The sequence below is a fragment of the Excalfactoria chinensis genome, chromosome 26 (genome assembly GCF_039878825.1).
Source record: "Excalfactoria chinensis isolate bCotChi1 chromosome 26, bCotChi1.hap2, whole genome shotgun sequence".
Classification (NCBI taxonomy): domain Eukaryota; kingdom Metazoa; phylum Chordata; class Aves; order Galliformes; family Phasianidae; genus Excalfactoria; species Excalfactoria chinensis.
The window spans coordinates 1,718,207-1,738,393 of record NC_092850.1 but is presented as its reverse complement, the minus strand read 5'-3'; the positions used below and the strand labels follow the sequence as shown (position 1 = coordinate 1,738,393).

At 63.7% G+C, this 20,187-nt stretch overlaps 2 protein-coding genes across 5 annotated transcripts in view; both read left to right on the top strand.

The window, feature by feature from the left end:
• NFIC (nuclear factor I C) overlaps positions 1-15,753 on the top strand; it is a 31,503-nt gene extending 15,750 nt beyond the window's left edge. Inside the window, exons 3-11 of one of the 3 annotated variants that reach the window (XM_072357338.1) lie at positions 6,981-7,052; positions 7,338-7,412; positions 7,502-7,625; positions 8,390-8,514; positions 10,090-10,215; positions 10,351-10,535; positions 11,881-12,040; positions 12,894-12,979; positions 14,767-15,752. In XM_072357338.1, the coding sequence (XP_072213439.1) occupies positions 6,981-7,052; positions 7,338-7,412; positions 7,502-7,625; positions 8,390-8,514; positions 10,090-10,215; positions 10,351-10,535; positions 11,881-12,040; positions 12,894-12,979; positions 14,767-14,784 (971 nt within the window). In that variant the 3' untranslated portion in view covers positions 14,785-15,752. Of the gene's footprint in view, positions 1-6,980; positions 7,053-7,337; positions 7,413-7,501; positions 7,626-8,389; positions 8,515-10,089; positions 10,216-10,350; positions 10,536-11,880; positions 12,041-12,893; positions 12,980-14,766 lie in introns of all 3 variants that reach the window. The other 2 variants (XM_072357339.1, XM_072357340.1) reach the window with 2 other exon arrangements.
• Positions 1-20,187, top strand: part of DOHH (deoxyhypusine hydroxylase) — a 39,236-nt gene that overhangs the window by 17,516 nt on the left and 1,533 nt on the right. The gene's annotated exons all lie outside the window — the stretch shown is intronic.

Sequence of the window (20,187 nt, the reverse complement as noted above, 5' to 3'; positions counted from 1 at the left end):
AATTGGGAACACAGCGGCTGTAAATACTCCCTGATAAGGGCCTGGCAGCCGCTCACTTTCCCTGTTAAGGTCGCTCTGCGCCGCGGTTAAGGGGGACTGGGGACAGCGGGGGGACCTTTGGGTGCTGCTGTGCGCTCGGCCCCGTATTGCACCGGCTGTTCTGTGCCGGGGGATCCCGGGGGCTGCAGGGAAACGGGGCAGGGAGGGCTGGGGGGGCACATTGGGGGCTGGGGGGGCACATTAGGAGCTGGGGGGGCACATTGGGGGCTGGGGGGGCACATTGGGGGCTGGGGGGGCACATTGGGGGCTGGGGGTCCCCGTGGCCGTTTGTGCTCCTGCTTGCTGCTGCTGCACCTCAGTCCTGCACTGGGCTGCACAGCTGTTGGTGCAGGATTGTGCACGGTCCTTTCAGGTGCTTTTGCTCACTCGGTCCCGCATACGTCTGCATTCACCCACACTCCTTGCACCCCCTTGCGTTTTCCCACACGATCCCTCACAGTCAGTCCTGCACACTCCTGCATTTTGCTGCATGCTTCCGCTCCCTGCCCACTTTGCACACCCCTCCCCACTTTTGCACACCCCAACCTCCCCCCCCCCCCCATCTTCATCCCCGCTCTGTAGGCAGGGGGAGGTTGAGCACGTGTGTGTGTGTGTGTGTGTGTGTGTGTGTGTGTGTGTGTGTGTGTGCTCAGCCTCCCGCCCTCGCTCGTTCCTTTTGCTGCTGTCAGCAGAATTTCCCAACTGCTGCTCTGGCAACGCGAGGGGGGGGGGGGCTGCAGAGGAACCCCCACGGTCAGCCCTCCCTGTTTGGGGGGGGGAGGGAGCGAGCTGCCCCCACAGAGCAGTGCCAAAGGGGTGGCCCCGAGCCCCGCGGGATGCCCAAAGGACCCCAGAGCATGGGGGGAAACCAGGGCATGGATGGGGGTCGTGGGGGGGAGAGGGGAGGGGTCTGTCCCCCACCCCCCGTGTGCTGACTGCAGCCCCACGGTGCGCTGGGTGCTTGCTGCAGGGCTGGGTGCAGGATGGGCGCAGTGCTGGATATGGGGTGGGTGCACGGAGGGGTGCAGGGTGGGTGCAGGGCAGCTATGGGGTTGTTGCAGTGTTGAGCGCACGCTGCGTGCAGGGTGGTTGCGAGGTGGGTGCACACTGTGCAGAGTCACTGCAGTGCAGGGTGCACACTGGGGGCAGGGCGGTTGCAGGATAACTGCAGTGCTGAGTGCGGGCTGACGGCTGGAGAGGTGCAGGCTGGTTCTGCTGCGGGGTGCAGTGCAGCTGCAGTGCTGGGTGCACGCTGAGCACAGGGTCCTTGCAAGGCTGGGTGCACGTTGGGTGCGGGTCAGTGCAGGCTGGGTGCGGGGCTGCTGCAGTGCTGGGTGCAGCGCAGCTGCGGTGCTGGCTGCGGGTGGTTGCAGGGTGGCTGTGGGGTTGTTGCAAAGTTGGGTGCGCGCCGGGTGCGCGTTGGGTGCAGGGTGATGCATGCTGGGTGCAGGCTGAGTGCAGGGCTGGGTGCAGGGCTGGGCTCTGCACACCGCAGTGGGGGAGGGGTTGGCGCTGCAGCCCAGGGCTGGGTGTGCAGCAGAGGAGGGGGGGGCTGGTGGGAGGCGGCGGGGGGGGGGGGGAAGCTCGGAGGTCGCCGGTGAAAGTCAAAAGCATTGCAGTAAAATGGTAATCAATCTCCCCAGTCGATTGTGCCAGGACCTTCGAAGCATTACAGAGAGATTCCTCCCTGCAGCAGCAGCCTGGGCTGGGTGGGGGGGGGGGAGAAGCAGGGGGTGCTCCCAGCCCCGCATCTCCATCCTCCTCATCCCTGCATCTCCATTCTCACTATCCCTGCATCCCCACCCCAGTGCCCCATTGCTGCATCCCCACCCTACATCTCCACGTGCCACTGTCCCTGCTCCTGCACCCCCATCCCTGCACCCACACTGGCACATGCCGGTGTCCCCCTCCCTACATCCCCACCCCACATCCCCCCATCCGCACCCCTTTACCACTGGGGGGGGCACAGGGTCAGCACTGCCCCCCTCCCTCCAGCTCTGGGGTTCTCTGGGGGTGAACGGACCCCGCAGCCACATCCCCACCTCCGCCTGCTGCGATCTTCCCCCAGCAGTGTCCTCTGGCTGAGCCCAGCGAACAGATGGGGCTGGGCTGGGGGGGGGAAGGCAGCGATCCCTGCGGTGGCGCCGTGCTCCCCTTGGCACATCGCCGTGCCCCCCCCCCGGGCCTGGCAGCCCCTTATCTCCCATCCCAGCCCGGCGTGAGGCAGATGGCACCAATCTGCCAGGGACATCGTGCCAGGGCGCCCGGCCGAGCTCCTGCTGCCCGTGCCAGGGGGGGCCGTGCCAGATGGACGGGGCATCACCGCCAGCACGCCTGCACGTATTTGTGGGGGGGGGCAGGGAGGGGGATGGAGAGATGGATGGGGCACACAGCTTTCAGGCCCTGCGTCTCATTGGGTGCATTGTCCTGGCAGCCACGGATTTGGGGGGCCTGGAGGTGGGCAGAGCAGTGAGGGCAATAGGGCAGGACCCCCCCAATGCTGCACGGTGATATTTGCCATCAGAGAATCTCCGCAGGGTGGGTTCTGCTGTGCAGAGCTGCGTGTTGGACAGAGGAGTGGGATGGGGGCTGTGTGGGGTGTCTGCGGGGGGTGCTGGGCCCCACGGCTCCGTCCCACCACCCCGAGGTGTCCCCCAGGTGGGGGTGGTGCTCCGTCCCCCCTCCCTGCTGCCGTTGGCACACGGAGCTCTGCAGATCGTTGGTGACCTTGGCAGGTCGGGGCTTCCCCGTCCGTCCCGCAGTGCCCGCATCGCCTCACATCCCCCCACGGGCTGCGGAGCATCCCCAGCTCAGCGTCACTCCCGCAATGAGCTGCGCTGTGCTCAGCACCCAGCGGGACGACCCCGGGCTCAGGGTGGGCACCGCGCTGCTCCCCACCATATGATGAATAACAGCTGAGCTCTGTGTCTCGCCAGCACCTGCCACCCCCCTGCCACCCGCCGTCCCCCCCGCTGCCAAGTGCTCTGCCCTCCCCAGGGCTGCCGTTGCCATCCTGGCTGCATTCCCGGCTCCGTGCCGCGTTGGCGGGGACAGCTGGGGTGGCAGATGCCAATGGCTGCGGGCACGGGGGGGGGGGGATGGGGGGCAGACGCTGCTGAGCCCCCCTGTGCCCGGCTGGCACCAGCAGCTGGGGGCCGTGTCCCCGACAGCCCCATAGGGATGTTCCCACAGTGTGTTGTGGGGCGTGAATGGCCGTGCCATAGGGTTGTGCTGTGCTGTGGGGCTGTGCCATAGGTCTGTGTGTGCCATAGGGCTGTGTGTGCCATAGGGCTGTGTGTGCCATAGGGCTGTATGTGCCATCGCTGCCAGCCTCCCTCCCTCCCCTTCATTCCTTCTCCTCCTGTTTCTTTCCTCTCCTATTCCTTCCCTTCTTTCTCTTTTTTCTTCCATCTTCACGTTTCTCTCTTTCTTTCCCCTTTTCATTTCATACTTTACTCTTTGCTCCCTCCTCTATTTCCTCCTTTCTCCCCTTTCTCTTTTGTCCTTCCCCTCTTTTCTCTCCGCTCCTTCCCCCCCTCCTTCCCCCTCTCCCATCCCACATCCCAGGGCCGCCTGCCAGCATCATCGTGCTCACAGAGATCCCCCAACCCTTCCATCCCCTAGAAAAACCGACGGGGCCCCATTGCTGCCTTATGGGGGCGGGTTGGGGTCACCCCATCCCACACTAACGAGCGGGGGCCATCAGCACGGATCCCCCCCCGCCCCCGGCCCTTTGTCCCTTTGCCATCTGTCCCGGCTCTGGCTCCGGCCCAGCGCTGTGTTGGGTGGGGGCCGCGTTCCCCCCCGCGCCGCCGCCGCCGTCTCCGCTCTCCCGGGGTCGGCCGAGGACAGCAGCTCGCAGCTCGGAGCTCGCAGGCGCCGGCTGCCTGCCCGGGCCAGCTGGATGCAACCGGCAAACGTGGCAGCCCCGCCACCTCCGAGCAGAGACCGGCCCCGGTCCGCTGGGTTTGGACCGGGGGGGGCCGGGGGGGGGGAAGCACCTGGAGCCAGAGAGCCGAGCTGTGCAGATCTGGGGGGGCTGAGAGCTGGCAAACTCATCACAGTGTGTGGGGGGGGTAATGGGGGGGTCTGCTGCTCAGGGATGGCCATGCTGAGCTGCTGGGATGTTCCATTGGAGGTTACACGAGCAGAACAGGGCTGGGGTTTGTGCGTGGGGCAATGGGTCAGGGAGAGCAGCGCTAATGGGGTGGGGGGGTGAGGAGGTGGGGGGGGTCCTAAATCGGCCCCCAACAGCCCCACAGCTCTGCTCCCCATGGGTGTGCCATGCAGGCTGCTCACTCCGAGCCCTACTGATATAATGGGGGGGGAGGGTGCAGGGTTTGCACAGCCTGGAGGGAGAGATGGGGGGGGTTAACTCAGGGGAAACTGAGGCACGGAGACCCCTGACTGCCCCCCCACGGCCAGCATCTCCCCCCGCCCCGCTGCCTGTAAGCCGTGCCTGTTACCGGCAGCGCTCGGCACGCAGCCAGGTTCTCTCCCGCAGCCCCGGGGGGAGCCCAGCCGGCAGGTTCCCCCCCCCCCACCCAGGGACAGCCCCATTGGGGTGACGAAGCCCCAGCGGGGGCTGCTGGGGTGGAGGTGGAGGTGGAGGGGGGGGGGCTGTTCCCAGGGGGCGGTGCCATGGGGTGGGGGCGCCCTGCCAGCGCGGGGAGCCTTCATTCAATGGGTGGCACAGCGCCAGGCTGCCAGTGCGCCCCCCCCCCGCCCCCCCCTCCTTCCATAGGCGCACACTTGGCTGCTCTTAAGAGGCTGAGAGCTGTGGCCTGTTTGGGCACCCAGACCCAGCACAGGCTGTGGGGGCTGAGGGGGGGGATGGTGGCATTTAACCCCGTGCTCTGTGTGTCAGCCCCCCCCATTCCTGCACACAGACCCCCTCAGCACAGTGAATTGGGGGGGGGTTCCCAGAGCAATAGTGCATGGTTTGCTTATGGGGAGCAGCTCTTTGGGGAGCAGCTCTTTGGGGTGCAGCTCTTTGCGGTGCCCACTGCTCCCCATTGCACCTGAGCTCCATGATGGCGGCAGGGACCCCCCTGAGCCCCCCCAAGTTGTTGTAGGGGGGTTGTGGGGCAGGGGGGGGGAAGACACGCCATTTTAGTGAGTGCTGGCCGGCCGCAGGCAGCCGTCACATGGCGGTGAGCGCAGAGCTTGGCCGGCCGCTGCGCCGCACTGAGGCAGCCAGAAATGTGCTGGCACCAACGGCCCACAGCTGCCGGGGGGGCCCAGCCCCATAGCGGGGATCCTGGGGGGGGGGGGGAGGCCCACGGGGGTGTGTGGGGTGGGTGGGTTTCTCCTGGGGTGCCCGATGGGGATAAAGGGATGGGAGAGTGAAGGACGTGTGGGGCGACTCAGGTTCAGAGGGTGAAGGGGGTGTGAAGGATGCGGACGGTGCTTTTGGGGGGTAGAAGAGCCACGTGGGGCGTCTTGGGGCGGCATCATGGAGGTGTTTTGTGAGAGAAGAACCATTCGGGGTGAGCAGGGAGGTGCTTTACAGGGGCTGAACACGGGACTGCGGTGTTATTTTGGAGATGGAGGAGCCATGTGGGACATCTTGGGGTGACCAGAGGGAGTTCAGGGGCTCCTGGGGCGATGGAAGAGCCGTGTTGGCCATCGTGGGTTGAGCAATGAAAAGTTTTGGGGATGGAGGAACCTTTGGGTTGACCGAAGGGCTGTGGGAGGAGCTTTGGGGGTTGGAAGAGACTTTGGGGCGTCTTGAGGTGCCCAAAGAGCTGGAGGAGATACCAGGGCAGTGGAGGTGCCACGTTGGCCATCTTGGGTTGACCAGTGAAAGAGGCTGGGGAGCAGAAGAGCCTTTGGGAGCATCTTGGGGTGGCCGAAGGGCGGCGGGGTCAACCTTACGGGGTCAACCTTATGGGCTGTGAGGAGCTTCCTGGTGTGGTGCTGGGATGGAAGGACCATGGAGATACCAAGGGGTGACCACAGGGCCAGCAAAGGGCGTCACAGGTGGGAAGAGCCACATTGTGAGCTCGGGGTGAGCCGGGAGCCCACGGGCTGTGGGGGGAGGCGCCGGGGGGGAGCGGAGCCGCAGCTCTGAGCCCACGGCAGCTCATTGCCGCCCCACACTTGGCTCTGCTCCATCCTTAACCACTTCCAGAGCCGCACCAGGTGGGGGATGAGTCCGGCACACGGGGAAGGGGGTCCTGCCTGCCCACCCACACTGCAGCCCCTCCGTGATGGGGGGAGCTTTGGGTTTCCAAATGGGAAATGGGGAAAAAGCCAACGGCGCCGAACGGAACCGAAGGGGGAATTTCTGCTCCCTAAAATGGCCGCTGTGGAGGAAGCGGAGAGCGGGGAGTTGGGTGGGATGGGGCACAAAATGGCTGTTGGGGGGAGAAAAGGGGGGAGAAAAGAAAGGGAAGGATGGAACGTCAAAGGGGAGAAACAAAGAGAGCAGGAAAGGAACGGAGCGAAGAAAGCGGCGGCGGGTTGTTGTGGCTGCTCGGCTGGGGCTGCCGCAGCCTTTTCCTGGCATCAGGCAGCGCTGCTGACGGCCAACGGGTGGGAGGAGGAAGGAGGGGGGGAAAGAAAGAAGTAAAGTAATAAGGATGGGTGAATAAGGAGCGCTGAGCAGGGCCCGGGGTGCAGGGTCGGGAGGAAGGATGCTGCCATGGCTGCTGAGCTCAGCGTCTGCCTGTGTATTTATAGCTGAGGGCCGAGCGGGGATGGCAGCACAGCCCCATAGGGATGGTAGCACGGCCCCATAGGGATGGCAGCACAGCCCCATAGGGATGGTAGCACGGCCCCATCCCACAACAAGGCCATCCGCAGCCCTGACACCGTGTGAGGGAGCCCCAGGGTTCCCCATGAGCAGTGACGTGCGGCGTTGGTTGTGGGTCGCGTCCCTTTGGGGCCGGCCGTGCCTCAGTTTCCCCACATCTCAACCCCCTTTTTCCCTCCCCCAGACTCGGAGCAGAGCAGCAGCCCCCGGACGGGCATTGCCTCGGACCAGGAGGACACCAAGCCCAGCACGCTGGGTAAGAGGGGACGCAGTGGGGTGCCAGCACCCTGCTCCATGGGGCACTGCAGGGCACAGTGGGGATGCGCACTGTGCTCTATGGGGTGTGAGTCCCATAGCAACTTAGCAGCTGACACGGGGTTTGGGATGCAGCAGGTGTGGAAGGGCTGGTGGGGTGGTGGGATGGTGGAAGGGTTGGTGGGATGGTGGGATGGGGCTCTGCCTCCTTATGGGTGCGCAGGGGGAGCTGTGGGTGCAGAAGGAGCCGTGGGACCCCCTGACTCCATCCCCTCCCACACAACAGACTCCACAGACTTCCAGGAAAGCTTCGTCACCTCGGGGGTGTTCAGCGTCACCGAGCTCATCCAGGTGTCCCGCAGTGAGTGCCACCCCGCAGCCCTTTCTGTGCCCCCCCCTAATGGTGCCGCCCGGTGCCGTACCCTCACCGCTGCCCTCCTCTCCCCACAGCGCCGGTGGTGACGGGCACGGGCCCCAATTTCTCCCTGGGGGAGCTGCAGGGTCACCTGGCCTACGACCTGAACCCGTCCAGCACGGGCATGAGGAGGACACTGCCCAGCACCTCCTCCAGCGGGTGGGTGCCGCCGGGCGACGCGGGGCGATACCGGAACCGGCCCGGGCACGGCTGCGTGGGATGAGCCGGCACGTCGGGTGGTGCTGTGCTGCCAGGCTGCCTGCGCTGCGGGGCGGGGGGGGGCTGGGGGGATCAGAGGGGTGGGCTGCTGCAGCGCTGCATTGGTGCCATGGAGCCACCTGGGCACTGCAGCACGGTTTGGGCAGCCCGGCTCATTTAGGGGTTACCCCAACGTGCTCTTGGCATCCCAACGTGGTTCTGACACCCAGCGTGGCTTTGCCGTCCCATCATAGTTTCAGCACCCCGGTGCGGGTTTGGCAGCCCCGGGTTGGGTTTAGCACCCCAGTGTTGTCACCCCAGTGTGGTTTTGGCTGCTGTTGGGTTTTGCACCCCAGCACCGTTTCTCGCACCCCATCATGGCGTCGGCACCCACTGTGGTTCCTTCACCCCGGTGCTGTGTCAGCATCCCGCCATGGCTTTGCACCCCGATGCAGTTTTGCACCCCAGGGTGGTTTTGCCCCCCCCCCCTTTGGGGTCAGCACCCCGGGATGGGTTTTGCCCTGCTGTGTTCTCACACCCCACCACATTTTATCACCGCGGCTGCGGGGCTCCCAGTGCGTCCCCAGCAGCACCAGCACATCCCAGTGTCACCCCTGGGCTGGGGACCGTGGGCAGGATGGGGTCCGCCTGGCTGCCCCCATTGGGGTCACCCCACGGATAGCGGTCCCATAGGGATGGGGATGCTGACCTTTGTCTGTCCCCAGGAGCAAACGGCACAAGTCTGGCTCCATGGAGGACGACATCGACACGAGCCCCGGCGGCGAGTATTACACCTCCTCCAACTCACCCACGAGTAGCAGCCGCAACTGGACAGAGGACATGGAAGGGGGTAGGTGTGGGGCTGCCGCCCTGTGGGGCTGCCATGGGGCACAGCGGGTCGAGGTTCCCTGCAGGGGTTGTGGTGTTCCTATAGGGCGCAATGTGACAGCAAAGGAGCGCTGTGTTGGTGCGGTGCTATGGGCCTTTGGGTCAGAACTGCCGCCAGCTCCACATTGAGACACAGACCCTCTATAGGTGCTGTGGGGTTACTGTGGGACCCCCCCATTTAAGCACACGCTCTCTATAGGGCCAGCCCCACAGCAGCCCCTCCCAGCCCCACAGCTGCCGTTTGCACTGCGGACAGATTTCTTTCTTGCTTTGCTTTTTTTTTTCCCCTTTTTTTTCCCTTTCCTGTCTAGACAGCCCCAATTAGCTGTTCATTAAGAAAAAGGGGGGGCCGGGTGGGTTGGGCTAATTAAAGCGATGCTGCGGGGCTGGCACGGCGGCTCCCACGCCCCGGGGCACCTTATGGGCATCTGAGCCCCCATTGCTTTCATCTCGCCCCCATCCCATCCCACACCCCAACGGTAGGATGAGATCCACCTCCCATGGACCCCATCCCACAGCTGTGGGGTGCCCGGGGAGCGGTGCTGGGCGCACAGAGTCCATCAGGGGCATGAACGGGATTCTGTGTGCGCTGGGAGGAATTGTGCCCCAAATAGGCCACGGTCTGTGCCCCATATGGGCTGAGGACTTTGTCCTGTATGGACTAGGGAACGTGCCCCATATGGAATGGAAACAGTGCCCTATACGAACCAGGAACTGTGCCCCGTATAAGCCAGGGTCTGTGCCCCGTATGGGCTGAGGAACATGCCCTATACAGACCAGGGATGCTGCCCCATATGGGCTGGGAATGGTGCCCTGTACAAAGCAGGCTCTGTGCCACACCGTGCCCAATGGCTGAGGCCGTGCCACGAGGAGGGGGCAGGACCCACAGGTGTGGGATGCGGGGCGGTTGGCAGCGGGCTGATCCCATTGGGGGGGGCAGCGGGACGTGCTCGGCGTGGTGGGTTTACAGCAATCCCGTACTGGATGTTCCGGGAAATCCTCCTAACCCAGCGACTCAGACAGCACTAAACCCATTAGCGGCGCCCGGGCCAAATGGCTGCAGATAAAGCTGGGGGGGATTAACCCACACACCCCCGTGGTTTGGGGATACGGCACTGAGCCCCACAGCCTGCCCCACAGCGGGGCTCTGTGCTGCCCACAGCGCTGCAGTGTGAGCCCATGGATGTGCTCCTGCACACACAGTGCTCATGCACGGACACACGTGCACACACAGCCACCGCGTGCTGCTGCACAGCTGTGCTGTGCTCCAACACACGCAGGTCACTGCACATCCACACACATGCAGAGGTGCCCAGATGTGAACACAGCATTGCACACACAGGGCACAAGCACAAAATGTGTGTGCACACACACACACAGGTCCATGCACACACAGGTGCACAAGCACAAAATGGGCACACACAGCTGCACACAGCTGCTGCACACACACGCACAGCCCAGAGCTGCACCCCCCATCCCAATGGCACCCCATTGCCGTGGGGTGCTCCCCCCTAACATCCCCCCCCCGGTCCCACAGGCATCTCCCCCAACGTGAAGACAGAGATGGACAAGTCGCCCTTCAACAGCCCCTCTCCGCAGGACTCCTCGCCGCGCCTGAGCAGCTTCACGCAGCACCACCGTCCCGTCATCGCGGTGCACAGCGGTGAGCGGGGGGTGCGGAGCTGTGGGGTGACACGGGACCCCCATGGGGTGATATGGGACCCCCATGGGGTGATATGGGACCCCCGTGGGCTCTTGGTGACGCCGTCCCCTCCCCCCGGTCCCTGTTCCCCCGCAGGTATCGCTCGCAGCCCGCACCCTTCGTCCACGCTGCATTTCCCCACCACCTCCATCCTCCCCCAGACGGCCTCCACCTACTTCCCGCACACGGCCATCCGGTACCCGCCTCATCTCAACCCGCAGGACCCACTCAAAGATCTCGTCTCGCTGGCCTGCGACCCGTCCAACCAGCAGCCCGGACCGGTAAGGCTCCCACAGCCCAGCGCCTGTCCCACCGCAGGGACATGGCCACACTATGGGGACACGGCCACACTATGGGGACACAGCTACCCTATGGGGACACAGCCATCGGTGGGGATGTGGTCCCCAAGATCATCATTGCATGGACTCAGGGATTTGTGGTGTCGCCGCATGGGGCTGTGGGCTGTAGGCAGTGGGGTGGGGGTGTGGGGTGTGACGTGGTGGGTGCCGTGTGAGGCGCTGGCACCCGGCGCTTGGGGTTGTGTGTCCCCAGATGAGCGTCGGCGTTGGTTTGGTGCAGAAACGGAGCCGGCGCTTTGGTGGTCGGTGTTGGGGTTGTGGGGCTGAGCCGTCACATGGAGGGGGGGTGGGTTGCTGGGGGGCACCGTGTGTGTCCGTGGCTGTGAACGTCTGCGGGGCGGCGCCGTCCTGGAGCTCATCGAACCCCGTCGCTCCGTGCAGCAGTTGGGGACCCGCCGGCCGCGCCGCGTCCTGCTGGGGGTGCTGGGGGTGCTGGGGGTGCTGGGGGTGGGGGGTCCCGCTGTGCGCCCGTCCCTGCCCCGCGAGCACCCAGAGCGCCGCGCAGCCCCAACCCCACCCAGCGACCCCTGCAGTGCTGCTCACACGCACCCTTTGCTGTGGGGCACGTGCATCTGTGTGCCTCGCACCCACCACCCTGTGCACCCCATGCACCCGGCGCTCCGTGCACCCTGTGTGCCCAGCCCCCCGTGCACCCCACTCTCCCATCACCCTGACACCCGGCACTCTGTGCATCCTATGCATCGTGCACCCAGCGCCCCGTGCACCCTGTGCATCCCATGCTCATTCTGTGCACTCTGTGCATGCAGCACCCCATGCATCCCATTTTCCCATCACCCCATGCACTCCGTGCTCCCAGCACCCTGTGCATCATGCACCCAACTCCCCCGTGCTCCATTCATCACTCACCCTGTGCACCCAACACCATGTGCACCACGCACCCAGCACCCCACACACCCAGCACCCTACGCACCCAGCTCGTGGCACCAGGCTCCCTTTGCACTGACTCCAGTGGTGACCTCCATCCCCTCAGCACCCTGCAAGACCCTCATACTGCAGCTCCGCCACCAAACACGGAGGGTCCCAGGGACCCCCCACTCAGCTCCCCCAGGGTCTGACCCCACACTGTGGGGCGCAGCCGCCCTTCCCACGCAGAGGATGGATCGAGGCCGACCCTGTGACCCCCAGGTGGGATCTCACCGGCGCCGTCAGCTCTGAGACCCAGCAAACTGGTGCCGCCGAGGGCCGCGCCGCCCTCCCTAATGCCTGTGTGCTGTTTTTGTCTCCTGTGTCTGTGTTGTGTCCCCAGTTAAATGGAAGTGGTCAAGTGAAAGTGCCCAGCCACTACCTGCCCACGCAGATGCTGGCACCGCCACCTCCCCCCGGCATGCCCCGCTTGGCCGTCTCTCCTGACACCAAATCCGCCACGACAACTTCGGAGGGAGGGACGACCTCACCGACGTCACCCAGTAAGCAGCCCCGCCCACCGCCGGCCCCCCCAGACCCCCCCAAACCCCCCCGGGATGCGTGCCACGAGTTTGCCAGGTCTCAGGCAGGGCAAAGGGAGGGCGCACAGCGCCCCGTTCTTCCCACCCCATGGGGGCTGTGGGGCTCCCGGTTGGTCCCGTGGACCAGCAGGATTCTTGTGACCCCCTTGGGAGGCCGGCGGAGCAGGACGAGGCGGCGGAGCCGTGAGCCCACTTGGGGGGGCCTCTCCGTGCCTCGGTTTCCCCAGCGGTGCCGTGGGGACGGTGCGGCGCTGGGCTGGGGGGGCCCAGCAGGGTCCTCCCCGGCTGCGGGGTGATGCCGAAGCAGGAGGGCTGGCTGAGCCCCCCAGATGTCAGCGCTGTCAGCGGTGGAGGCTGATGGGCTCAGCGCCGTGCGCTGCTCATGGGGCTCTCAGGGCTGCGGGGTTTGGGGGCTGTGGGGGATGCGGGGACGTCCCCGTGTCACTGCGCCGAGGGGACGCTGCTGGCAGCTGGAGTGTGGGTGCTGAGTGCTGGCGGCGTTAACGTCTCATGGTGGGTGTCACAAGGGGCAGCTCGCAGCCTCGCATCCATCGTGGCCTCCAGGAGGGGGCTGGGCAGTGCCGGTCCCCCCCAGACACAGGCTGGCTGTCCCGAGGGGCGCAGAGCACAGCCCGCTGTTACCACCTCCGTGGGGTCCCACTGCCGGACCCCAGCCCGTGGTGGGCGCTGCGTGGCACCGCGCCGAGCGGCTGAGCTGTTGGGCTGGGTGCGTCGGCCGGTCCAGGTCCCTGCAGCGGGGTTTGATGGCGGTGCCACCCGCAGCGCCCTTAATCCGCTCTCGTTTGTTCCCCAGCCTACTCTGCACCAGGCACGCCCCCTGCGAACCGTTCCTTCGTGGGATTAGGACCAAGGGATCCTGGCAGTATCTATCAGGCACAGGTGAGACGGGGCGGGCGCCGGGGGGACCCTCCTGCCCAAACCCTGTGCGGCATCAGCGCCAGCATCACCGCCGTGGGCACCGTGCTGTGGGCGCTGCTGCACCGGGCATTGCTGCCATGGCGGCGTGACCGTGGGCGTTGCAACAGGGGGCATTGCAATAGTGGGCATCGCTGCCGTGGTGCTGCAGCTGTGGGTGTTGCAGCTGTGGGCGTTGCAATAGTTGGATGTCACTGCCGTGGTGCTGCAGCTGTGGGCATCAGTGCTGTGATGCTGCAGCTGTAGGCGTTGCAATAGTGAGCGTTGCACCTGCGGGCATCGCTGCCGTGGTGCTGTAAGAGTGGGCATTGCAACAGCGAGCATTGCAACCACGGTACTGCAACCGTGGGCATCGCAGCTGTGGGCGTTGCAATGGTGGGCATGCATTGCTGCCGTGGCGTTGCTGCTGTGGGCATCGCCGCCATGCTCTTGCAAGTGTGGCATCGCCACGTGGGCATTGTCACCACGGGCATCATTGCAGCTGTGGGCACTGCAGCCATGGTCTGCCTCCACGCTGTCACTGCTTTGGGTGTCGCCGTTGCAGGCCGTGCCGCCACGTGTGCAGCAGCACTGCAGGCCCTGCAGCTGCAGCATTGCAGCCATGGGGATCTGCGCTGCAGGCATCGCCTCCGTCCGGCCGTCACCATCGTCACTGCGGTGTCTCCAGTGTGGGCACAGCAATGGGGGGGGTCTCCAGGTGACCCCCCGTGGCCTCGTCCTGCGTGTCACTGCCATGCAGACACGTCCCCGTGGCATCGCCGGGCACAGGGGAACCCCCACGCTGTGTCCTGGGCAACGTGCCGCCCCCAGAGGGTCCTCTGCTGGGGGTCTGGGTGACCCCATAACTGGGTGTACGTCTGGGGGGGGGGAGGGGACACACACTGGGGAGCAGCTGAGACCCGGCACACTCAGTTCACGTGTGGGGCCGGGAAGGGTTAAGGGAAGCGGAGGCCCCGAGCTGTCTCGTTGCCAACGGAAACCAGACATGAGGTCATCGGGGATGAACTTGGACTTGGGGCGGCCGGAGACAATGGGAGAGCAGTGGGGGGCCCCCCCGCCCCACCATCCCACCCCCCCTGTGCTGGGACAGCGCTGTCCCCAATGGGAGCCCCGGGGTGTCACCGCTGCGCCGTCGGGGGGGGGGGAGCTGTCCCCAAAATCGCCGTGGGGAGGAGGGGGGGGCGGTGTGAGTGGCACCTAAATGGGGATTTGCTGAGTGGGGCGGCAATGGGGGGGACAGCGTGGGGGGGCTGGGGACCCGTCTTACTGCTGGTACCAGGGAGAGCTGGGCAGAGGATGTGGGGACATGAAGGGACACAGTGACGTGGGGACGTGGTGACATGGAGGGGCACAGAGATATGGGGACATAGGGGGGGACAGTGACGTGGGGACTTTGGGACATGGGGACGTTGAGGAGCGCAGTGACATAAGGACACGGGGACACGGAGGGGCACAGTGATGGGGGGACACGGAGGGGGCACAGTGATGGGGGGACACGGAGGGGCACAGTGATGGGGGGGCATGGGGACGTGGCACGGCAGGTCCTGGATGAGCAGCATCCCGGCACAGCCGGACTCAGGCTGCCGGCACAGCGGGGGCAGCAGCGCGGGGGCCATTAGATGCGGCACAGTGACACCGGGTGAGGGTCTCCATCCCCCCCCCCCACACACACACACACACCTCCACACGTGCAAAGCGAGGCGTGGGGCTGCGGGGCTCAGCACTAACGCTGCCTCTCCTTCTCTCCGCAGTCCTGGTACCTGGGATAGCGCGGCCGTGCCACCCTTCGCTCCCTTCTCCTCTGCTTTAGGCACCCTGAGAGGACCCCCCCCCCCGGCGCAGCGCCCCCGGCGGACAGCGTTCATTTATCGCCACGTGAACACAGCAAAAAATAACCCCCATCCCATCCCGGACCGAACGAGGAGAGAAAGGAAAGGAGAGGAGAGAAGAGAGGAAGGTTGGAAGGTTGGAAGGTTGGAAGGTTGGAAGGTCGGACTTTTTTGGGTTGGTTTTTTTTGTTGTTGTTGTTGTTTTTGTTTTTATTTTTGGAAAGGAAAAGGAAAAAAAAAAACACACAAAAATAACCATAAAAAAAAGAAACACCCCCCCCCAAAAAAAAAGGACGAGAAAAAAAATATCAACAAAAAACGGGAAAAAAACGCCTAAAAAAAGCGAAAAACGGACAAAAAAAAACAAAGCCAACCCCAACCCTTTGAGGACCTTCACGGCCCCCCCAGCCCCCCCCCAAATCCCACCCAACACGCCGATGAGGCTGAGACCCGACGCTGCTCGTGACGGCGGTGGCCGCGCGGTGCTGAGCGCGGTGCTGCCCCGCAGCGGCTCCTTCGACGTGAGTAGAAGCGAACAAACCCCTCCATCCCCCCCCCGCCCCCCCCCCCCCCGTCCCCAGCCCCGCACCCCCAGGTGCCGTAGGGCGGTGCTATGGGGTGGGGGGGGGTTGGGGGGGGGGAGATGCGGCTGCGCTCGTCGTGCGGTTCTTCCTTTGCGCCGTGGGGATGCGGCGGCGCAGCGGTGCGGGGTCGGGGTTGGGGGGGGCGCGCATGGAGCAGCTCGCTGCACATAGGGATAGAATGGGGGTGGGGGGGACCCTCCTGGTGCTGCCCCCCCCTCCTCCGGGGGGTGACGCGGCTCAGCTGTTGCTCCGCGGTGTCCCCACGTGCCCGAGCTATGCATTCCTGTGGACGGGCACCGCGATGGGAGCTGGGGGGGGGTTGGGGGGGAATGGGGGGGTTGGGGGGGGCGGATTGTGTTGCACATTTTGTAGGAAATGCACTTTGAAACAAAAACAAAAACAAAAAAAAAACAAAAAAAAATGAGGGAAAGCTGAGAAAAATAACAAAAAAAACACCAAAAAAATCACAAAAAATAAAGAAAAAGGAAAAAAAAATAAAATAATAATAATAACCCCAAAAGAGGAGGAGGAGGAAGAGCAGGCAGAGCACAGCGCTGCTTTTGCTGCGGCGGATGGTTCGGGATTTGGGGCTGATTCTTGCTTTGTTTTGTAATTGCAAACAACGGTGGAGGAAAGAAGGCACTGCAGAGCCCCCCCAACCCCCCATTGCTTCAAGTGCCTCAAACCCCCGTGGGGGGGCTGGGAGATGACAAAGCCCCTGCACTGGGCACTGCTGCACCCGCACCCAGCATTGCACAGCTGCACCGAGCACTGCAGAACAGCAATGAGCATTGCACACCAGTGCTGGTGCAGTCGCACACCAACTTTGGAGCATTGCACATCATTGCACGCCAGCTCTGAGCATTGCATACCAGAGTGGAGCATCGGTTTTCCAACACTGGAGCATTGCACACCTGCACCAGAGCGTTGCACGCTGCCACCAAGCAAATGGCATTGCACAGCTGGGCACCAGAGCGTTGCACAGCAGCACCGGAGCATCACTGTGCTTGGAATTGGCTGCAGCATTGCACACCAGCACCGGAGCATCTCTTGCTGGTACTGGTGCATTGCAAATCAACATGCAGGCATCGCTTGCTGGCACCAAAGCATCACGTCTTGACCCGAGAGCATTGCACTCCAGCGCCGGAGCATTGCAAACTGACACCAGAGCATTGCAAACTGGAACCAGAGCATTGCAAACTGACACCGGAGCATTGCAAACTGGAACCAGAGCATTGCAAACTGACACCGGTGCATTGCAAACTGGAAGCAGAGCATTGCAAACTGGCAGCGGTGCGTTGCACGCTGACCCTGGAGCACTGCACTCCAGCAGCAGAGCATTGCACGCTGACATCAGAGCATTGCAAACTGACTCCGCAGCGTTGCACCGCGCACGGCACACCAGCCGTCCCTGACCCACGGGGGTATCGCTGTGCCCACATGGGGGTCAGGGGGGCCGTGCCCCCCCCACGGGCAGTGCCTTAGAGCAGAGGGACCCGACGTGCGGCTCCCATGGCCGAGGAGGAGGAGGAGGAGGAGGAAGCTGAAGGCCCCCAAGGGACAGCATCGTGTCCCCAAGCCACCGCCGCCGGCCTGGATGTCATTGTCACCGAGGGGCACGGTGCTCCTGGAGCCAACCCGCAGGATCCATGGAATCCAGAGACCCCACAGACCCCACACGGACCCCACGGACACTGTGGACCCCGTGGACTCCAGAGATCCTATGGACCCTACAGGCCTTGCAGACCCCCATGGACTCCATGGATCCCGTGGACTCAAGAGACCCCCATTGATCCCGAGACCCTATGGACCCCACAGACCCCTGGGACCCCATGGACCCCATAGACTCCATAGCCTTCAGAGACCCTCATTGATCCCACAGACCCATAGATCTAAGAGAATCCACAGCCTCCATGGACCCAAAGACCCCACGGATCCCATGGACCTCATGGACAACAAAGACCCCATGGACCCCACACACCCCTTGGACTCCATGGACCCCACAGTTCCCACAGACCCAATGGACCCCAAAGACCTCACAGACTACATGGACCCCACGGACCCATGGACATCATGGACCCCAAAGACCCCACAGACTTCATCAATCCCACAGATCCCATGGACCCCACAGATCCCATGGACCCCAAAGACCCCACGGACTCCATGGACCCCACAGTTCCCATGGTCCTCATGGACTCTACAGACCCCATGGACCCCATGGATCCCACAGCTCCCATGGACCTCACAGATCCCATTGACCCCATGGACCCTAAAGACCCCACAGTGCCCACGGTCCTTGTGGACCCCACAGCTCCCATGGACCCCTTGGACCCCATGGACTCCATGGATTCCACAGCTCCCATGGACCTCATAGGCCTCAGAGACCCCCATGGATCCCACAGCTCCCATTGACCCCATGGATCCCACAGCTCCCATTGACCCCATGGACCCCACAGCTCCCATGGACCCCATGGACCCCACAGCTCCCATTGACCCCATGGATCCCACAGCTCCCATTGACCCCATGGACCCCACAGCTCCCATTGACCCCATGGATCCCACAGCTCCCATTGACCCCATGGACCCCAAAGTTCCCATGGACCCCATGGACCCCACAGCTCCAATTGACCCCATGGACCCCACAGCCCCCCATTCTGCCGCCATGTTGGACGCCGGCGAAGCAATGAACCCCAGGTCAAGAAACCTCATTAAAACCCCAAAACAGCGAAACAAAAAAGGGGCAGGAAACCAAAAAACCCACCGAGAAAAGAGGAAAGAAACAGAAACAGGGAGAAGGAAAAACCCCAAAGGAACCAAGAGGGGCTTCGGAGCTGGGGGGGGGCGCTTTGGGGTCGGGCTGTTGCTGTAGGGAGAGCAAAGGGGCGGAGCGCGGCGGGGCGGCGCTGTGACCATCCCGGACAGTGATGGGATTTGGGGGGGGGGGGGTAAAAAATAGGGGAAAAAAGACAAAAAAAGGACAAAAAAGACTGAAAAAAAAAACATAAAAAAAAGAGAAAAGCGCCGAAAAAAGGAAAACGCCAAAAGCCGGGGGTGAATTTGGGTTTTTGGGTTTTTTTTTTGGGGGGGGGGTTTGGTTTTTTTTTGGTTCGTTTTTGGGTTTTTTTAAGGTTTTTTTTTTGTCGCTTGTTGGGTTTTTCGGTCCCGATTTGCACGAGGTTTTTGTACCACGTGATGTGCCTTCGCTGCTGCCCGGGAGGAGCTGCATGCTGGGGGGGGGGGGGGGGGGGGGGGTTGTTGGGGGGGGGTCGGTGGGCTTTGGGCTGGGGGGGGGGGGGGGGGTCCTCCTGCCCGCCGCTCGTCTCTGCATGCCGTGCGCTGCGCCGCCCCGTCCGTCCTGTTTTAACCGGCCCCCCCCACAACGACGCACCAACCCCCCCATTGACCCCCCCCCCCCCGTTATTAACCCCCCCCCCACGATGCTCTTCCTCCTCCTCCTCCTCCTCCTCGTAAACGTCTTCCAGCCTGAGCGCGTCCGGTCCGATCACAGCGAATATGCAAAACCCCCCCGCTTTTGTAAAGGGGGGGGGATGGTGGGGGGGGGGTTGGGGGGGTTTTGGGGGGGGGGGCGGCCCTTTCGCTTGGCCTCTTATTTCCCTTCCTGATTTTAATGGGGGGGGGCGGGGGGCGTTTTATTTCTTTTTTAATTTTGTAATTATTATTATTAATAATTTTGCGCTTTGAAGCAACCAAAGGCAGCGGGGGGGGGCGAGGGGAGGGTTGGGGGCTGTATGTGTGTGTGTGGGGGGGGGGGGGGACAAGGAGGAGTCGCCCCCCCCCCCCCCTCCTTCAGTATCACCCAACCTTTGGGTGTAGATGGGTCACGGGGTGCCCCCCCCACACACGCACACACACTCTATGAGCGGGGGGGGCTCTCGGTGCAGGTTTTATACCGTGTGAATGTATTGTTGCCCCCCCCCGCCCCGCAATGGGACGCAGCTCGTCCCTTCTGACCGGAATTTTCCCCCCCCCCAAAAAAAAAAATAATACAAAAACAATCCGGATTTTGCCTTAAAACCACGCGGCTGAGAACTGACGCGTTGTGACACCGATGGGGCAATGCGGGGGGGGGGGCGGCTATAGAGGGGGGGGGGTCCAGGAGGAGAGAAAAAGAATCTTGTTGGGGGGGGGGGGGGGGGAATAAATGGTGACAAAAAGACATTGAGAACAGAAGAGAAAAAGGCTGCAAATCGGGAGGGGTTTAAATAGGGGGGGGGGTCGTGAATAAGACGATTCTCATTGCCTCCCTTCCAACATCGCCTCCCCCCCCCCAGCCCGGACCCCCCCCCCCCCCCCCCCCGCCGCCCTGGTTTGGGGTTTTGGGGGTGGGGGCGGCGCAGGCGCCCCTCGGGCCGGGTTGCCCCCCCCCACCCTCCCCCGCTCCCACCCCACGCGTGCCCCCCCCCCCCGCTCCACCGCTGCCTTCGCCTCCTGGGGGGGAAGGAGGGGGGGGGCACAGCCCTCCCCCCCCCCCCATCATCAACCAGAACCCGCCCTCGGCAAGAAAAGCACCTTAAAAACGTTTTAAAAAGGCAAAAAAAAAAGTCAAAAGACATAAAATGACGGCACCCCCCCCCCCCTCCTGCACCTCCCCCCTCTTAAACCCCCCCCCAGTTTTGGGGCTTCCGGAATGGGGGGGGGTTGTGGGAGCACCGTTTGCACTGCTCCGCTCCCCCCACCCAGTAAGGGAATATGCAAAAACCCCCCTCCCAAAAGGGGGTCCGCCTTTGGGGGGGGTTGA